This window comes from Cavia porcellus, unplaced genomic scaffold (genome assembly GCF_034190915.1).
Source record: "Cavia porcellus strain 051 isolate PalLab524CR breed Dunkin Hartley unplaced genomic scaffold, mCavPor4.1 scaffold_2, whole genome shotgun sequence".
Lineage (NCBI taxonomy): Eukaryota > Metazoa > Chordata > Mammalia > Rodentia > Caviidae > Cavia > Cavia porcellus.
The window spans coordinates 37,879,650-37,900,550 of NW_026947485.1; the positions used below are offsets into that span (position 1 = coordinate 37,879,650).

Consider the following 20,901-nt stretch of genomic DNA (forward strand, 5'->3'; position numbering starts at 1 on the left):
TCCTAATACATTCATACTGGGGTTTAGGTTTTAAAATATGAATCTGAGGGAGACATAAGTATTCACTCTATAGCATCAAACCTGTCTTTCCTCAACTCCAGACTCATCTTTAAAACTACTCATTCACCATTCAGTGCCCCCAACTGTCCCTCATATTCAACTGACCAAGACCAAAATTTATCATTTATCTCCCAAACTTGTTCCGTCTCCTTCACCTCTAAGTTGGTAAATTCTTCTCCATTTACTCACTAATGAATCTGCAGTGTGATATACTCATTATTCCAGGATCCATTTGGTCACCAACTCCTGCTAATTCTGTCTCCCTGACATCTTTCCTTTCTCTTCACTATGACTACCTTACCTTATAGCTGGTACACTCTCAACTTAGGTGCTTTTGGTCGCAATCCAGAGAAACAAACTCTAACTAATTTAGGCAAAAAGGGAAGATTTATTTGAAATAATATTGAGGAAGCTCAGAGAATTGAAGGGAAATATGGATCACCATCCTTCAGTGAAGGCTAGATAAGGAGTACTTCTGCACAGACACAATCAGGTTTAATCTCTGTCTTCATCGGACTTGCAAATTCCTAGCAAAGTATATGTCATCCAGGGCCAGGACATAGGGGTGAATGGCACGTATTTGTGACTACAGGCCTTTTCATTTCTCAGCAGCCTCCTCAGGACTGCCATAGCATTCTTGTCTTTGTCTCTTTACATCAGTCTTAATTCTTATTAGTACATGTTTGTAACACACGGTGATTACATTCATTATGGGGAGTTGGTGCATGTACACAGCAACACATCTTAATAGTTTTCACTTCTCCTTCCCATCTCGTCCTTCCTCTTCCCTTCTTTCCATCTGCAAAAGATCTCTCTCTTTCTCTCTCTCTCTCTCTCTCTCTCTCTGTTCCTATTTTTGCTCTTTAAATTTTTTATTCTTTGGATTTTTTCATGTAAGAGAAACCATGTAATATTATTTAAGCTTGTATGTCTTTGCAGCTCTCCCATCTGTAATTATTTTTTATTAGTACATATTTACCACACATAATGATCACATTCATCACAGGAAATTTGTACCTGTACATTAATATGTCTTAATTTTTCCTTTTTGTCTAATTCTTTTCCTTCCTTCAACCCTTCTTCCCCTCCCCACTTATAAAAGATTTGTTTCCATTCTTTACCTCCCATTCTCTTTTTAAATCTCTTTTTCTGGTGTCTTTCCAATCTGCAGTTCATCTTGCTACTAGTTTCATAGTTCTAAGAAAATATACGTATGTCCTTACTTAAAATTCCATACAATTCTTCATTATGCAGAATAATCTACAAACTTGCTCTCAGGGACTTCAATTTAGGATCTCTGGTCTACCACTCCAGTCAAACTACTTGCTACGTTTCCCCTAAATCTCATGTTTTAGCCGTAGTGCAGTTATTTCAAACCTGCTAAACAAGTTTTTTGGTATTCTCATACTTTTACTGGTGCTTGTTTCCCTCTCTCAAATACCTGTTTTCTCTTTTCCTCATCTACTTAATTCATAGCTTTCCAGGCTCAGTTTAGGTGTTAGTCCCACGTTGTTCCTGGGCTTTTCTCAGTCTGGATTAAGTCTTTTTCTTCTCTACTCCCATAGCATCCTAAACTTGTCTGTAGCATAGCCAGAAAATTATTTTGCAGTCCATATTTGTCTTGCCACTTTTCCTGGATAAACTTCGAGCTCACTCCAGTTCCTCAAATTGGGTAGCAGATGCCCACCACACTTTTCTAATGTAAATATCTACTGTAGTGAGCGGTAGGTAGCTGAGTGTCTCAGAAGTTGCACTGCGGGAATATAGGAAGCCATCTTTGTGTCTGCCCACTTGGTAGGTGAATGGCAATGTGTATGCTTGGGTCTCAAAGTATCAACAGATGAGTTTTTACCCACTTTACACACTGTTACATTTTGAGTATTTAAATTTGTTTTATTCAATAGTTTCTTTTGATTTTGCTTGTAGAATTAGCCCAATTCAGTACAACATTGCATGAAAATTTGCTTTTAGAACTTTGGGAAGAGGTTGAAAGTGCTCATCCATGTCACTCACCTACCAATAATGACTTGGATCATGTAAACCAAAGAAGTTGGGACAATGAGATGGAACAATATGTGACAGACAGAGAAGCACAGAATGAGGACCTTGATTCAGATGCAGAAGAAAACAGTAGTGTAAGTAAATATTGACTAAGCAAAATTCGATAAAATGGTCTTGTATAACTGAATGATCCAACATTAGAACTAGGTTGGAAAATGTTAAATTCTTTCTAGGGATAAAACCTAGGACAGAATACCAACACTGCAATTTAGTGTTGTAAATTGTAATGGACTATATGCTACAAGATGTTGTGAAACATACTTATAATGATGTACAAGTAAAATGTTCTATATGCACCAATCATAGTACTCAAAATTATACTTATCATGACACCTCACTATCTGAACTAAAAGCTTTCATAGCTAGATTTTATCATTTTAATCAGATTCTAAAGAATTTATGAAGTGATAGATATGATGTTGAGATTCTTAGAACAATAATGACACTCAAGAGATTTAGTTTCCTTTAAAATTGCATACGTTTTAATAGCAAAAAGTCCTACCGAAAAAAGAAAAAAGAAAAAAATCTCACAGTTTGGCTGTTGTTTTTGAAAACTTTGAACTGTCGAGCAATTTATGTACCATCAAAATACATGACAATTGACAAACAACTCACATTGTTTCATGATTGTTGTAGGTTCCTGTACTATATGCCAAATAAACCTTCTTAATATGGTATAAAATACATGCCCTGGTATATGTGAAGACATTTTACACCTTGAATTTAGAAATTTATCCTGGAATTCAGCTACCAGATCTTTATTCATACAGTAGTAAATCATAGCACCTTGTGAACGGACTTGTTGCACGTATTCAAAAAGTAACCATTAAAATGTCACATTTTAAAAAAAATTTTATTTAAAAGGAAAAAGAGAAAAAACAAAACAAAACAAAGTGGTGTAAGGGTACAAGTAATACAGAACTACATAAAAAAAAGTAAGAAATCACCAGTTAATAGATTACACATTATCATCTTAGAGACAGTTGCTCAAGTCACAGTATCAAAGCATACAAAGTGGACTAAAATGTCACATTTGACAATTGGTTCACTAGTTGCCCACTGATGTTAACATTTCCAAATGATCAATACCAATTGACCAGCACAGGAGCTATTTGCAAGAACAAAGTAGAGATTCCCCCCAAAATGTGGCATATTCATAATAGAGAAATATATAGTACAAGTTTTAGATTTCAGAAAGATTTACATTGGCCTTGTGTATACTGAAGAAAAACAAAGTAGTATTGATACTGCCAACATTTTACCATAATGATAAGACTGATAGTGAAACCGTGCATGGTGATGGATGCCAGTAACCCCAGCACCTGTGAGGCTAAGGCAGGAGGATTCTGTAAGTTCAAGGTTAGCCTGTGCTACATAGTGAGTTCTAGTTAGTGTGGACTACATAGTAAGATTCTTTCTCAAGAACAAGAGAAGAAAGAAAGAACTGATAGTGAATCATAAACACAAATGAAGCCACAAATGGTCACATTTTACAACAAAATGAAAGGCAGAGTAAATGTTGTTGGCAATTTATGCAGCAACTGGATGTCAAAACACAAAGTGTTGGCCAGTGGTTGTGTTTTATTGAGTCCTAAACATGTCAGACATAAATAGTTTCATAGCTTATAAGGAAAATAACAAGCACAAAATATCATGGAGAAATTTTCTTAGGATTGGGCCTGAAATTGATAAATGATCAATTACAGCAGAAGAACAATATGTACCTGCCGAAAGAATTCCACAAAATTATTCTGGAGTAGGTGAACAGACAGGTGAAGCATCATAAGAACCTCCTAAGAAAAGAGAAAGACTAGCAAGATGTCAAGTATGTCCTAACAAAAAAGACAGGAAGACAAACCACAATGTGCTCTGAGTGTGAGTGATGCTTGTGTATGGAAATGCAGTGTGAGGACTGCTGTAGGTGTGATAATTGAAGTAAAGATTATTTCTGTGGTAGTTTTATTTGTATTTTCATTGTAGTTCACATGCAAATTTATTTCTGTTGCTATTTTTTAGAAATAGCAAACAGTTGATGTAGACAATGTTGACATTAATTCTTAATACTCAGTACATATTTGATGTTTTATTTTGTTTATATTTTATTTTCCTAAGTGCATGTTGTATAACAGAAACCCCCTGCCAAACAAAGAGACAAGAGAGATGACAAATGTGACCTGCCCAGAAAGAGAGGAAAGCAAAACACATATGCTGTCAGTGTAAGTCATACTTGTGTATGTAACATGGCAGTTTCATGTATGGAGACTGCCTAAGGTGTGATAAATGAGGTAAAGTTTGCTTCTGTAGTAAAGTTTTATTTATATTTTCATTGTAGTTTACGTAGGAACTACAGTTTCTGTTGTTATTTTTTGGATTTTGTAAGCAAATTGATGTTTATGCTAAACACTACATATTCAAAATTTAATATTCTACTTATTGATATTTTATTTTCTCAATAAGTATATATTATAGGGTATAATAAAACTCATAAAATTAAAATATATAATTTATCAATAGAAATAAATACTCTTACAGAATAAACGTGGGCATTATATACTCATTTTAAAGTTCTTTTTAAAAAAATTTATCATGATGCCCCAGGTTAAGGTCAAGGATTTATCTGAGCTATGATTCCCATTAGTAGAATGGTGTCTAACATATGACAAATGTCCAGAAATATACTAAAATAAACAAGTATTGATTTCAAATGTCCAACCTACAAAACTCTGTGGAGGTGCAAATATGTATGAAATTTACAGCTCCATTTTCAAGGAGCTGACCACCTAGCAAGAAGACAAAACCTGCATATAAGAAAAGCATAAGTAAAAATACAAGATACTATATAACTACAGGCACTGAAAACCGTGCCTGTAGGCTTGAGTTTGGTGTTGATCTGGGAAGTTTTGTGTTTAGAAGAAAGTCCTGAGTAGTAACATATAAGGAAGAAAATTCAAATAGTTATGAAGAGTATTTTAAGAAGGAGGAATAAGAGATAAATGTTCACTAGGTTGGTACCATATTTATGAGGAACGGGATGAAAATACTGATGAAGTAGAGACTGATTAAGAGATGTTGCAGAAGTAAATGTGTGTGGGGGGGAATCATAGGTTAAAAATATGAGCACTTAAGAGTAGATTTTAAGTATGTCTTTGTCTTCTGCGTCCCCTCTGCTTCAGTGTGGAACACCTCAGCATTCTAGATTGTCTGCTCATCACAAATTCCTTGCATCTCCTCTGGAATCCAGAAGAGAGTAATTAAGATATTTTCAAAGTGGAAAGTTTCTGTATCAAGGAATTTTACCTTCTTCCTGAGATTTCCTGTTGTCCTTAAGGTACTGTACACCGGATTCTGTCTTCTTTGTTCTTTCTTTTCTTTTCTTTGTTTCTCTCTCTCTCTCTCTCTCTCTCTCTCTCTCTCTCTCTCTCTCTCTCTCTCTCTTTCTATTTCTTCCTCTTCCTCCTCTTTTTCTTCACTCTTTCTTTCTACTCTTTTCCCCCCTCCTCTCCTCTCCTCCTTCTTCCTCTTCCTCCTCTTTTTTGTTTTCCCTCCTTGTTCCTCCTCCTCTCCCTCTTCCCCTTCTCTCCTTTTCCTCTTTATCCTCCACATTCTCCTTCCCTTCCTCCTTCCCTCTCCTTCTCCTCCTTCCAGATGGGGTCTTGCTCTGTTGCCCAGGCTAGCACCCAACCCCTGGGTTCAAGAGATCCTCCTGCCGTGGCTTCTTAAGTAGCTGAGGGTATCACTATGTGCCCCCTACTCTCAGCTAGACCTATTTTTATTTTAAATTCACTTTTTGTGGTTGCTGATTTTTTCCCACAGCCTGTGCTCACAAGCCTTGTAACTTCCAATTTGATAGCTCCTTTTTATTTCATTTCAATATATACTTGAACTGGTCTTACAATACCAGAAGAGCTAAAGGTGAGAAAAGATGAAGAGTTGGTTAGTCTATTTCCCTAGAAGGTGAATTTCAGGATTTAGTTTAGTCTAAACATAAACTCTGAACAGTCATCTTTAGGGTATAAGGCTCAAACCAGTAAAACTAGGCCCAAAGCCTTAAAAAATTACTCACTAACACAAACATTAACTGTCTTTCTAGATCTCCAGTCTTTACAGGAATTTAGGCTAGTAGGTCTTATCAAAGTTTTACTTAATCTTCAAGACTCCCATAATGGAATCCCATCCTATCCACGTGTCTTTATTTCTGAGTTCTTAAAACAGCAACAATTAGCCTTCCCGTTAGGCTACTTCATACCCACACTCCTGCAAGGACCAGCTCAAACTCTGCATCCCTCCCTGTACCTCTTCCTCTTCTCACTGACCTCTTTCTTTCAATGGTGAGTTCTACATTGTTGACGGTATCTCCCACTTCTAATGTGAATTATTTTATTTCAGATCTTCACACAGATAAATCTTACTACTGTCATGGAATTAGTATGTCACTTCTCAGTCATTGGGTAAATGCCTTCCACTTACAGATGAGGAAATTGAAATGAACTGACTTACCTAGTATGTAGAAATGTTGCTATTATTATCGCTTCACGTTTTGTGATCACCTACTCTCCCCCCACCCTCACTGGCCAAATAACCTTTATTTCTTGTGGGTAAGTACCATCATGTTTGTGCTTTTCTTTTTCTCTTTCTTCTTTTTGGAAGTCCTAAGGATTGAACTCAGAGCCTCATGCATACTAGGTAAGTGTTCCCACTAGTAGGCTCTTCAGACTCCCTTAGATAAATGTATTTTATCTATCCATTTATTTATTTTACAGACAAGGTCTTGTTAAATTGCCCAGGATGACCTCAAACTAGTGGCCCTTCTGCCTTAGCCTCCTGAGTAGCTGGTATGTTTTGTGCATTTTCTACATCTACATTATTATCTGTCAGTCTTCTCTTGTTTCCCACACAGGATCAAGAACCAGGAGGTTCTTGATGCATTAAGGAAAGAATCAGTTGCACTAAGGAAATCAGTTGCATTCAGGTGCATTAAGGAAAGAATCAGTTGAATTGAATCCCTGCAGATTGTGAACTATATACAAACATCGAGTGTTGGTTTGCACAATTAACTGTGAACAGCAATGGGCCCAAAGAAATTTGCCAAGTATGTAACTGTGTTTGCTTAACTAAGTTATAAATATCACTTGACATTAACTTGCTTCATAGCCCAAAAGCATTCTGAACTGTGCTTATCACAGAGTAGACTCTCATAAAGTATATTTTAGTTGATTGATTGCAGATCAAAAACCAGGGCTCACTCTGTGTTTCATGCTGCAAGCAGCATAACTTTGATGAAAAAGAAGCACCAAGTTGTTTAAGATGAACAATGTTGGGCTGAAAAAGTACTTTTCATGAAGTCCTAGGTTTTAAATTGGCCTCAAAGAAGAGTATCTGGAATCCATACTGCCTTTTAGATAGCAAAGAATCATTTTTAAAGGTACCCCTATAAAGATCTTTTAAAACATGAGATAATTTACAGCCATAGGACACAACTTCAAGGTGTTAATTTGGAATGAATTTATTTTGGTTTATCCACTTTGAGTCTCCTTCTCCCCCTGGGGCCACTTTTAAGACCCATTTCCTTGGCTGGCTGGTGGTGCACACCTATAATTCCAATACTCCAGGAGGATGAGGCTATCGCGAGTTTGAGCCTGGTCTGGAAAATCTAATAATTTTGTGAAACCATATCTCAAAATTAAAATAAAATATAAAGGAAGGGAATATAGCTGACTTGGTGGGAAGGCCTTCCAGTATAAACAAATGAATAATCTCTTGCTTGAATTAATGGTTATCTAATGGCCAGGAAGGGATAGCAATAGATGAACATTAATCATCCCTGGATGGAATTTGATCTTGGATTTGGAATTATCTATACCATGCTATAGCCAGTTGCTTTACTAACTACCTAGCTTGGCTGTTTCTACTTTTGTTACTTTTGTCTTTATTCGGGTATCTTCATGTTTAATGAGAGAATTCTAATTGAGGTACTTTCAGAATTCTTCTAAATTTGAGCTAGTTTAACCCCAAAATGGAGCTATCTCCAAAGAGGAAGAGGACCGTTTATTGGAATCAGTAACCCAATCTTACTGATGAACCTTTTTCTCTATGTTCAGGCAGTAAGTAGGTTTATAAAGAAACAGGGAATCACCAATACTTTATTGAACATTGTGGGTCTAGCCTTTCCTTTTTCCTCAAAGGGAATCAGTATCAGGTGGAAGATGGGAAAGTAAGCAAAAGTGCAGAATATGAAAATATTTGCACTGATTATCTCTTTACTACGTTAGTTCTAGGAAGAGAAATCTTAGGTGTGGTTAGGAAGATGAGATAGCCAATAATCCAAGCAAGGTTAATAAGTAATGGAAATTTAGCTGTGAAGTCTCATGAACTATAGTCTTCCTTCTCATGGATTCACTGGCTGATCATCAGCCAGGAATTGACAAGGGCCATTTCCATATGGAGGAAGAGGAGAGAGGTATGCATTCAAATTAGTAGGTGTCTTTAAGAATATTATAAGGGTCTAACTGCCCAAAAGAATTTCTATAGGCAGTGTAATAGAGCATTTTGTTTCAGTACCAGAGATCTAACCCAGGGCTTGTCCTAGCTACATCCCTAGCCCTATTCTGTTTTGTGTTTTTTTATCTAGCCACAGAGTATCACTAAGTTTGAGCTGGGCTCAAATCTGTGATCTTTCTGTCTCAGCCTCCCAGAGTGCTGAGACTTTAGGTGAGTACCATGGAACCTAGTGTAGAGCACTTCTTTGACCAAAAACAACTATTTTAGAAGAAACTCATTGGATGTCAGCATAATCTCCAAGACGTCCTACTTTTAAAGCCTCTACAGTGAAGTCCTTTTCTTTACTACATATTCCATTTGTGATCAATTAAGTAATCTTCTAAATTCGGTTCCTAAACTTAAGGAAAACTGAGACATGTAGAAGGGCCAGTACTCCAAGGCAGCAGATGCAGCTGAACGTTCTGCCTCTTTTTCAGGTTTCAAAATAAGGAAACCTCAGAAAACAGCACACTTAAACTTGACAAAGGAATAGTTACTGATGATGACGAGGTAAGAAAGAACAGTAGCAAATCTTCTTGTGTATGCTGTGGGGTTGCTTCGGAGTGTTTTATAAGCTGCGTCTACACACTTCTTACTAGAAAGTAAAAATGGGTTAAAATTTACATGTACAGCTAGGTTGATTTATATTGTTCTGTGAACGAGAAATAGAAGCACAGTAAAAAGAGATAAAAACACATCAGCAGCAAATCAGGTATCAACTCCTCATGAGTAATATAATAATTATACATCCCAAGCATGTACTAATGAAAAAGAAAACAAAATAAAATACCTTAAAAAAATCAGGACACAAGAACTAGGAACTAGTATCTTAGGAAGTGCTTACACTTCAAGACTACGTCTTGTAGCAAAACTCCCTTGGGCATCTTGGTTGCTTTCCTAGGATTAGCATATTCTCAGGCTTTCGCTTCATTAGCCAATAATAATGCGGGTCAAAATAACAAAACTAAAAACATATTCCAATTTGGACAATTTTGTAGGTTTAGTTAACTACTGGAGGCTAATTTGAAGCAGAGAGGCAATATCTCAGAAAAATTCAGGGAGTAAAAAACATTTTCCCCAGAGAATTTTCCCTCTAAAATTAATTTTTGAAAAACAGTTTAAAGAAAAATTTCTTCATACTTTTCTCCCAAGATACAAAAATTCTTAGATTTCTAGTAATTGTAAATTAATCACATAGGTCATATTTCTGAGCCTGGTTTTTCATAATATATTCTTGTTTTGGATAAGTAGACTTCAGTTTTCAAGAAGATGATAAAAATTAACTGAGTGTGGCTTTGAATTTGTCCCATATTTCATCCCAGCCGTCCTACAGAACATGTGGAGTGGCTCTGCTGTTCCTCTTACCAGCTCTCTTCCAGCAACCAAGAATTGCCAGCTAACTTGGCATTTTCCTCTGGAAGCACATCGTCACTTCTCCCAGAGCTCCGTTCGTTCTTACTACTGCCTTCTTCATTTGCCTTTTTGCTTTCTTTTCCTCCTGTTGGATTATTTCCTTTTTCCTGAACTCCATTTTAGCAAACCACCTCTTTAGGGGTACAGCATCTTTAGAGCTGCAGATCCAGACACAGGTTTCTGATTGTGTCTGACCCGAGGAAAGTAAATTACAGCTTTTCTCTTCCACATTCTCATTCCTTTGCTTTGTCTTAAATTAATCTGAGGCTAGGTGAGAGAGGAGACAACAATGCTAGGAGCAGCAGCAAGGGGATGGAAGAGGCTCAGCTCCTCCAATACCAGACATGACACTCAGTCTACAGATAACCAGCACTACCACCAGTGCAACAATGCAAAGTAGCAGGCAGAAGCCGTAACAAAATTCAGTTACTTCTTGCAACATTTCTGGAAGAATTGTATTCTGCAAGGATGTTCAAGAATGCAAAAGACACTGTTGCCCCCTCTCCTCTCTCTTTTCTCTTCTCTCTCTCTCCTCTCTCTCTGAATATGTCTGTTCCCTGTTTTCTATGTTCCCTGCCACCTTATCTCCCTCCTGTAGAGATGGAAAAAGCAGAGAGGTGTGATTTCACAAAGTGATTTGTCTTAATCTGAACTTGATGCTGACCAAGTCTATTTGACCTCCTAAGCGTAACAGCTGACATTACCTAAGCCTGGCCCACACTTCTGTTTATAAGCTTCCCTTTCATGATAGCCCAGGTCCCAGTTTTCTTTGCTGTGCTCCTTGTTCCAGAAACCCAGAGAGCAAAACATAAAGCACAGTGTTTTCACTTGGCATCCATTAGAGACTCCTTTTTATTTTATTTTACTTTATTTTATTTTATTTTATTTTTGAGACCCCTTTTTAGTGAGCCTAAATAAGGAAAAGAATATTAAGAGAGATACAGTTTGGAATCACTAATTGTGATTATTGTTTTTAGATTTTTGATACCGTTGGCCAATCAAAATTTGTCCTAGAGAACCTTCGCTATTACACAATCCAGCCAGATTTGGTAAGTGCAAAAACATTTCCCCAAGATCTCACAGGGCAAGTTTGGGCAGCAGTGCAGAGACTCACTACTGAATGTCCCCTTAATGCCAAATGTGCCCTTCCTGCAGAACAAGGAGTCAGAGCAGCTCTGGCTTCACTGGCAGAAGCAGTTTCTGGGGTTTGTCATGGTGAGGTGGAAGCAGGGCCCGGAAGAAAATGTTTCTTGCAACAGAATATTTTTCTCAGTTGAGAAAACATGTTTCTAACCAGGGAAAACATTTATAATTCATTTCCTCCTGCTCCCTTCCTCCCTCCCTAATCCTCCTACTGAGAAAAAAACAAATATAGTGGGGCTGCCCCGTCCCACCCACACCTTAAGTGACATGCTGTGCTTCGAGACTGCCTTTCCTTTGCTTAGGAGCACCTGCCTGCTCAGGCAGCTGCAGCTGTGCAGGTGGAAAGGCCGTAGCAGTGGGAAGATGTAAATGGGAGGTATCTGCTGGGTCTGCTAGTGAACAGCTTGGGCCCTGGCCTCCTCTCACCACAGAGACAGTGGTCCAGACGAGGTCAGTCAGGTTAAGCCACATAGTATTTCCCGGTTTGCCCCACTATGCCAGGCACCATATTACACTATTTTTGGAAGAGTGAAGCATCTTGTTTCTGTTACTGTGGGCAAGTGTTGGTTATGTCTCCCCAGCCTCATAGGTGATTTGTTGGGAAATGAATACCCTGAGGGAAGATGAGGACGGAGGGCTTTTGAGAGTTCAGGATCCACACATTTTGAAGCAGATTTGTCCCATACTTGCTCAGTCTCTGACTCTACCCTGCAGAGGCAAAAGATTAGCCAACTGATTTGCTAGTCTTCTCTTGATCTAATCTCTTTGTCTTGCCGGAAACCTTTCTGTCCACCCAGGCCCAGTACTATGAGCCTGTGAAGCACACTAAACTGCAGAAAATCCTGGATCGAAACAGGAAAATCATGAGCTTCATGTTAAAAGTAACTGAGTATGATCAGGATATGACCTCACTGATTATGACCAACAACCCACCTCCCTGCCCAACCTGCCAGCAGGAAAAGGACAGTGCTCCAAAATATTTTTCTGAGGACTTACTGTTCAAGGTAATGGTACCTAGGGAAGTCTCTGGCTCTGTAACTATGGACTCTGAAGAATTAGGAGTAAGTTTAAGAAAGGAACTAATTTAACATGGAGAATGGTACTCAGGAAACTACCTCTGCTTTCTAGTTCCTGGTCAGATGATTCACAAAGCAGAATCCAGAAGGCCTGTGAAATACTCAGAATAGGAATTCTACAAGGTTGGGTCTAGTTGAGAATAAGATATAAAAGATGAATCAGAAATCGAGGAACAGCAATGAATATCTAAATGGGAAAAAAGTAAAAGGTTGTTTTACTTTGCTTACAGCTGTCAGGAGAAGGGAAAAAGGAATTTACCATCACAGTAGATGGATATTTGGAACTTCATTATAGGCCAAAGATGTTCAGATCCCATTCAGAATATCACTGCTGAACACCGAGTAAGCAAAGAACCAGAAAAGAAAGATGATTATAGGACAGTTTCTAACTCGGATCCAATAAGTGACCAATCAATTAGATATACAAAAGTAGTTCTCCTATACCAAGATATATGAATGAACAAAGAATATATGAAATATAGAAATAATGTAGACTATAGAACAATGTTTCTGTAGGGAAAAACAGAGTAATCGAGGAGGTGACTCACAACAAAAGAATAAGGAAATATTCCAATCACAGAGAAACACAGAAGCATAGAGGCACGAGAAAGCGAAATGATGAAAGACAGTAAATGGCAGCAGATAAAAGGATATAATCAAATTTGTGGTTTAGAGAGAGCATTTTGCAAATTGAAGAAAGGTGCATTAGTTGTGGAAGAGACAAAAACCAGGAAGATTAGTTATGATGTTACTAAAATAGTCAAGCTGAAATGCACTTAAGATTTGAAGTAAGTCGAATAGTACAGAAAGTGAAGCATTGATTTAAGACATATTTAAGAATATTAAGCAAGATGTTGACAGCCCTGAGAAAGAGTCTAATCGCACAAGAGAAATTAAGTAAAAGTGCAGACAAGGAATATAATAAAAATTAGGGGATAGGGTATACCAAGACAGATCCTTAACTGGGGCGGGGGAGGCAGGGGGTACATACCTGTAACCTTAGCACTAGGGAGGCCCAGGCAGGAGTTTGAGGCCAGACTGGACTTTATAGTAAGTTCAAAACCAGCCTGAACTATGTAGCGAGATCCTATCTCAAAAAACAAAAGCAAAAACAAAAACCAAGACAGATCCTTAAATAAAATACTGCAAATTTGGAATCAGTATATTCCAAAATTCTTAGTTGCCAGATGGATGGCAGTGAGCAATCCCTCTTCAAGTGGAAGATAAAATGCTACTATCTGGTGGTATGTGTGATAAAAGGAATTAACAAATTCATTGCCTGTGGTCTCCTGGGCCTCAGAATTTGTGCCCTTTGATGGTAAGTTCACTGTCATTTCTCATGGAAGTCTGTATACAATATGCACTGAGGGAGAAACAAATACCAGGCAGAGAAGCCTGGCTCACCATAGAGAAAAAATACAAGGCTTAATCTGCAACCTGGGTGCAAAAAAGGTTTTTTTCCAATACTTAGCACTTCATGATCTGTGCTGGGTATGAGCAAACAGTGGTATCCAGTTAAATTTGCCCAGTTAAATTATATTAGTAGACAAGTTAAACTCTGATTATAAAAGACTGAAATGTATGATATCTATAAAGACTCTTCAATATTCATCCTGCATCCCCTCCTTTGCTTGCTGAGGACAGTATTTTGTGAACCTAGGCTCTTGTATATTGTTGTAATAAGGAGTTTGCAAGGAAAACAATTACATACAGGACAAATAACTTATAGTGTTATTTATAATGATCACCAAAGTAGTCAAATACAAAGACAGTGCAGGAAATTTGTCCACAACACTAAAGACCTAGAAAATCCCACCGAGGACGTGGATTGCACGGTAATAACCTGCATGAGTTTAGCTGAAAACCTAGAGCCCACGACAATGACTTATGTAAGCCTGTTTCATGGATCTGCATAGGAAATCCCAAAGGTCAATGGTGGAAGCTAGAAAGTCTATGCCGGTGGGGTGAAGGATCTGTGCTAATATGTTGAGGGTTCTGCACTGGAGCCAGGAAGTGATGCTCAAAATAAAGACCAGGGCCCCCCTGAAAAGTACCACAACCATCCTTGGTAACAGTGAAGTCCGGAACTCCTCCTCATATGATGAGAAAAGCCAAGTATATATCAGGAAGCCAGTGTGACAAAATTCTGAAGATTAAACAGCACACATCCTCACTTCTGGAGTCAGGAAGAAGTGCTCAAAGTAAGGACAAAAGCCCCCCTCCCCCAAAGTGAATCACAGCCCTTCTCAGCCATAAGGTCCTGAGCTCCTCTGATGATAACAGCCAAGTTCATACAGGGGAGCCAGCATGACAAGCTCCTCCAGTAGAACCAACAACAACAACATTTAGGAGAACCCACAACTCCAGGTCTCCTTTTTATGCTGGCAGTTGTCCTCTTGTGGGCCATTCACACTCAGCACCACGCTGATCCAGTTCAGCTGGTGTTTAAATTGACCACCAGTTACCAATCCACTACATATATACAAGAAAAACATTTCTCCTTTTGTCTTCTTTTTTTGGTGCTAAAAGGTGATTCTAGGGTACATCCCAAATCCTACTTACTACTTATTTATTTAGAGACAGTTTTGCTAAATTGCCCAGCTGGCCTTGAACAACCTTCTTGGCAACCCTTCTGCCTCAGCCTCTTTAGTACCTGGGATTTCAAGCCAGGTAAGATAAGCATTCTTTCTGTATGTGCAGACACATATGTAAAGAAAAGCATGGGTGCCGGAGTAGGCAAGCTGAAAAATGGAAGATGATTCTTGCACTCATAGCCTCTCCTAATTGAAACTGGCATTAATTACTACAGTCTCCCACAGGGATGGTTTAAGGGGGCCCTATTTTGTACAGTGTTACCCCGTCTCTCTGCTGGTTAGTGACCTGTGAGATAGATGAGTACTCTCCAACCCAAACAAACAGACGCAGTCAGAACAAAAACTAACCTACCTACAAACAACCGAAATTCTTGAGTTAATCAGATTTTTGCTTCCAGACACCCTAATTAGAAAATTGAAAGATCAAAGCAGTAGGAAAGAAAACTGAACATATTTAAAACCAGAGCTGGGATATAGTTCAGCAGCATAGCGCCTGCGTGGTTAGCACAAGGTCCTGAGTTCGATTAAGTGCAAAAAAAAAAAAAAATGCATGAGCCAATAAAAGTAGAGGATGAGTGGGATGAAGTTATAGGAAAGTGGAATACATGTGGGGGGAGGTAAGAAGTGAAGGAAACAGGAAGAAAGTAAATGAGGAGGTTTTAGTAATAGTGATATGTTAGGGACAGAGCGGTGGTACTTACATAATGCCAGTTTTCATTCCACATAATTTTTTAGTTCCTGGTTTTCTGCTATGAGGTACATTTCTGCTAAGGTTTCTGTTCTTTTTATGGCTGGGTCACTAGCTATCTTCCTAGGCAGATGTGCACTTCCATTAAAACACCTGTTTAGTTGAGGTAACTTGAGTGATTTTACTAAAACTAGAACAAATTAAAGAGAATTAATTCAGAATTAAGAAATCATGGTTCAGCACCAGCAAGTATTTTTTAAAAGGGTTTCAATTTCTGAAACAAAAAGCTCAATAGGTCAATTAATAGTTTGTTAATTTATTCAAGCAATATATATTGAGCACCTACTATGCGCTTACAACTGAGTTTTTGGTTTAATGAAGTTAAATTTTAGTGAGACAGACAGGATATAATCATGTAAACAGTCACACAGTAATGTATAATGTGACAGGTGCTGTGACAAAGCAGAATAGAGATGGTTTGTAAGTGACAGTTTGGGATCATGGGTTGGGAAGGCTCTCGGCAGAGGTAATGACTTTTGAATAGACACTTCAGTGAGGTCAGAACCATGCAGTTGCTATACTTGACATTGTATTCATTTCAGATTGCTTCAAATTAGGAAAAATATACTCTGTAATTTTTTTTTCACATGAGATAAATCAGGAGAATAAAGGAACTCAAAACCGTGTTATAGGAAGAAAAGTTTAAGATTTTGGTAATGTTTAACCTGGAAGAAACATAGCTTGGAAGGAAAGTAAAGGATTACATCAAAAAGTTGAAAGACTCTAGAAGAGGCATTCGACTTGTTCTGTTTGGTCTACTGGATAAAAGTTTCAGGGAGATTGCTATTGGCTGGTAAAAGATCTGGGTTTTGTTGTTGTTTTTAGATATGGGAAGATCAGTCACTTGATAGTGAAATGATGGCAGGGATATTAATGTCAGATGAACTGTTAGAAGACTTTTAAGACTCTGAAAAGTCTTTGATTCTGTGACCTTTAGGAGCAGTGCAATTATTAACTTCACAAAAGACCCCACTCTCAGGCCTTCTTGCTGTAGACAGAGAAAGCAATATGGACAAGAAAGGAAGGTAGAGTCTCATGGATCTATTTCCCAGTTTATCTTTACATGTTCATTTTCTCAAACAATCCTTTCCCACACTAAGTAACTTCTCACTCACTCACTTCCAAGGGCCAGTTGGAAATTGCAATCATTTACTTAAGAATTGGACTAACTTTGGACAAGCCATCTGGCAATGAAACTTAACTATTATCCCACTCAGAGAACTGCTTCCTTTGATTCTGGATTCTGAGTTCCCAGTTTTCTGACATGTTGTCATATCATTTTAAAGGAAATGTAACAGTCCAGCAACTTAATCCAAGCTTTTTTTAAAAAAGGGAAAAAAAACCCCAATAAAAACAATGAATTGAAATTTCAAAACAGTAGGATAGTAACAATGATTAATACATTTCATTTGTTATTCTCAAAGTAATTGCACAGGATACAAGACATAGGCATGAAAAAATGGACCAAACTATATTAGCACAACCCTTTCTTTTCAATGAGCAAAGAGAAATTAGTAGTATAACTATCTTTACTATCTTGGACTCAGCTTACTTGCTCACTTTTCCTCCCTTTGCCACATATAGGAAAGTCATCAGCACAAACCCACCAAGAGCTTTTGCCTGACTGTGATGCCTCAGAAAAAAAAGTTGAGATCTGGGCTGAAACCAGTCTTCTATATGAAAAAGTCTGATGATCCTAAATCCAAGAAAAAACAATGGTTTAGGTAAAGTTTTGCCTCCTGTACTCATTGTCTTATTTTTTTCTTGTCACTTTTACTTTCATTAATATTTAACAAATACAGAAGGGGACCCAAAGCAGTTTTAGATAAGGTTGCACAGAACAAGGCATAATGAGAAGTTCCTCACATAGTTTTAGTTGTAAGGAGCCTGTCCAGCTACCTAATACTGAGTCCCTAGATGACTTTCAGCCTCAAGCTTTCAAACTGTGAACTTTAATGCGCGTTAATGAAAGAGAAATAGTAATGCAAAGATAAAGTTTTCCACTGACTGTAATTTCAAGGGTGAAGGAAAGTGGTCTCTTCTAAGGTCTGCATTTTTAGGAAACAGAAAAAACGTATTCTCAGTGCAAATTAAAGACTAAAGTGAAGGAACAATGTGTCATGAAAGCACAAAGACAATAGAGGTTTTATTTGAAATCAGTTATTGGAGCAGCTTTTATCTAGTTTGGAGGAGAGAGAGGAGATTCTAAAGTTACTTCAAGAGTTGGCAGTGCTACCTTGCTACTGAGTGATGCTCTCACTCTGAACTAACCAACAACATCTGGTCATTGTCCCTCTCTGTTTCCCGAAATCCCTGAGGACGCAGTCAGTTTTAAAGTATGCAGTACCATTAACCTCCTGCCTCAGGGTCCACTAAATGGAATTCTTTTTTTGGTTAAGGTTTTCCATTGACAGTGACTTTAAGACTGAAGGGCAGTACTCGAAAATGTATGCTTTGAGGAAACAGAAAAAAATGTACCCACAGCTTAACTTTGCTCCAGTCTGTGAAAGAGACAAGATGAAAGATGGTAAGTTCTTTTCTTTCAATGCAGTTGTTCACTGGGTTAGAAGTAAAATTCATGAGGATCTCTAATCCTCTAATAAGCAGAAATTGATATTAGTGGCTCTGACAGTATGTTTCCTTGTAGCAGGGAAGCAAAGAGCTAAAAGAAACTCAAGTGGTAAAATTTTTAGAAAGTGCAAGCATAGTATTTCCCAAACTATTGCACATCCTACTCTTATGGTTTTTTTAAAATATATTATTAATATGATTTTCTCTATTATTTACCTAGCATTTTTCTTTAAAAGGTTTGAAAATTTTTTATCCTAAATCATGTCATATTCTTGAAAACATGGTTCTGGTATATGAATCTATAAATTTTAAAATATCTACGTACCACATAAAACCACCGAGACACATGCATATCTTACTTTGAGGGAAACTGCTTTAGGAGAGTAAAGTGATTAAGTCTGTGAGTCTCAGAGATTAACAAATCTCTCTGAGGTTGGAATGGGGATGGGGAGGAAAGAGTTAAGAAAAGGTTGTATGGAAGAGGATGTTAATGAAATTGCTTCTCACATGTTGTCTTTAACAATACTTACAGGATCCCTATTAAATGTTGGACACTTTGCAAATACCAATGATAGCACTTTCCATACGTGAGATAAATGAGACCATGAAAAGCCTTGCATATTATAGTGTATAAATTTTCTCTATTTGGCAGTTGGGCCCCCCTGAAGGTTTTCAGGGCACTGGATACACAAATGTGTATTAGACATGTAACTGATGGTCCCCTAGACTACCATTAACCATGGTCGTAAGAAAAGGCCCACTCCTCTCACTGGGTTTCTCTGAGGCTCCCCCAAAGGTATACTTTCCTGTGCCTCAGGGCCATCCCAGTGACCACCACCTTTGCCAGCATCCTCAGCCCTAGTCTCAGAGGTGTGACCTCATGTTACACCACTCTTTAACTCACTTCTTCAGACTCCTCTGTTCTTCCTATCCCTACATGCCACTCCATCCCATTCCCACTTACTACCTCTCCCTAACTTTCCATATGCAACTAAAACCAACCTGTGGCACGAAACAGAATTTGATATAGAGCAACAGCATCAGAGAGTGATTTATTTTTCTTCAAAAGGGGTCACTCTTAGGTTCAGCCTCACCCCAACCCCATTTTCTTTGTACTTCCCAGCAGGCATCTGTCACATTCCCATTCTTATGAACACTATTTCTGCTTAGTTAGCTCCCAATACCATTGGCCTAAGGAAGGGAAAATGGATCTCTACTTCCCTAAAGCCGGTTTATTTTCATCCTCAGATTATATAAATGCAAACATCTATTTCTTCCAAGAGCAATTCCACATGGAAAGCAAGGTTTGAACATTATAAGCCAGAGAAAGCAAACATAACTGTTAATACAGTATGTTTAGTCAAGTGTGAGTTAAATATTAAATGATACCATATGTAGGATACTGCAGTTCAACTTAAATCCATACAAACGAGAAAGAACTCCTCTAGAGTTTCCCTAATTTTGGAAGAGCAGGGTGGTTACCAGGATGCACTCAATTTACATTTACAGAGAGAACACTTAATCTCAGTTGGCAGCTACTATCTTGATTTATGGTAAGGTGATTTTTAGTTTTTGAAAAAGAAAAAAAGGAAGTTGATATTTTACTTTTTGTAAGTAAAGAGCTCGTTATGGCTCATTTCCTAGACAAAGACACATCTGAAGAGGAATCGAAGCTTCAGACACATCTGAAGCATTCTCCCTCCAAAATAATGCTTCTTGTTTATGAGGCATCCAAATAAAGGTTACCCTAAGAACGGTAGGATGGAAACCTTGAAAACTGATGAGTAGGCTGTCCAAGGAAAGGATAGGACTGGAACCAAGTGATGCCAGTAGGGATAAAAGAGCAGATGCGAGGGATAAGGCAAGATACATCCAAAAAGTGGGGAGGGGTGGGAGCAGGACGATCCCATGCTTAAAAAACAAAAAGAAAACAAAACAAAAAAACAGGCACAAGTTTAAAAGAATCTGGATAATGTAATGCCATTGAAGCCAAAGGTAGAAAAAGCTTGTCACACTCTAAACAGAACACCAACACACACTTTCTCAAAGGTTAAAAAGGCACGCGAATGTATGAATGAGTGCACATCAATTTATCGAGTTAATTGTCAAAAGGGCTGGAGATGGAATCCCTTGAAGGGGGTGGGACTACACAAGAAAGATTATACTGGCAGTGTGCCTTAAACTGGCTTTTGATGAAGAGAAGGAATACAGATATTATCCAAGCTGGGAATGGCAGGCTGTGATCCAAAAGATCTACCCTCTTGCTAGGAGTAAAGAGCAGCTTTGGGGTCTCTCAAGCCTCTCATTAAGTATCTTTCTATCGCGTTTGGAAATAACATTCAGTACGATGTTCTGTGCTTTGCCGTAGTTTCCAAGAAGCCAGTGAGTGAATCGTCAACTTCTCAATTGCTCCAGGAACCACTCACACTGGATTCGCTTCAGAAGGAGACTCCCACCCGGAACGCGCCGGGGGAAAACTCCTTCCGCAACGGAAGGGCCCAGCAGTGGATAATTGAAAATGCCACTCTCGTTAAGTGAAAACAAACCCTTCAGGGCTCTCGCCTAGTTTTACAGGGACCGAGGGCCCTGCAGGAGTCGCTAACCAAATAAAATCACCTTGCAGCAGACTACAAGTGTGAGCCGCCAGGGCTGGGACAGTGGGCGGGGCGGACGCGCGAACCCCCAGCGCCGCCTGGTC

General features: G+C 38.4%; 1 protein-coding gene across 1 annotated transcript; it reads left to right on the forward strand.

Moving 5' to 3' along the window:
• Positions 1-5,382: 5,382 nt before the first annotated feature.
• Positions 5,383-20,862, forward strand: Tsga13 (testis specific 13). The gene is made up of 9 exons (XM_063240679.1): positions 5,383-5,449; positions 6,508-6,716; positions 7,019-7,210; positions 9,096-9,168; positions 11,049-11,120; positions 12,012-12,218; positions 17,217-17,356; positions 18,032-18,159; positions 20,572-20,862. Exons 3-9 carry the CDS (start codon positions 7,188-7,190, stop codon positions 20,739-20,741), a joined length of 813 nt encoding a protein of 270 aa, XP_063096749.1. The 5' UTR covers positions 5,383-5,449; positions 6,508-6,716; positions 7,019-7,187; the 3' UTR covers positions 20,742-20,862.
• Positions 20,863-20,901: the final 39 nt, after the last annotated feature.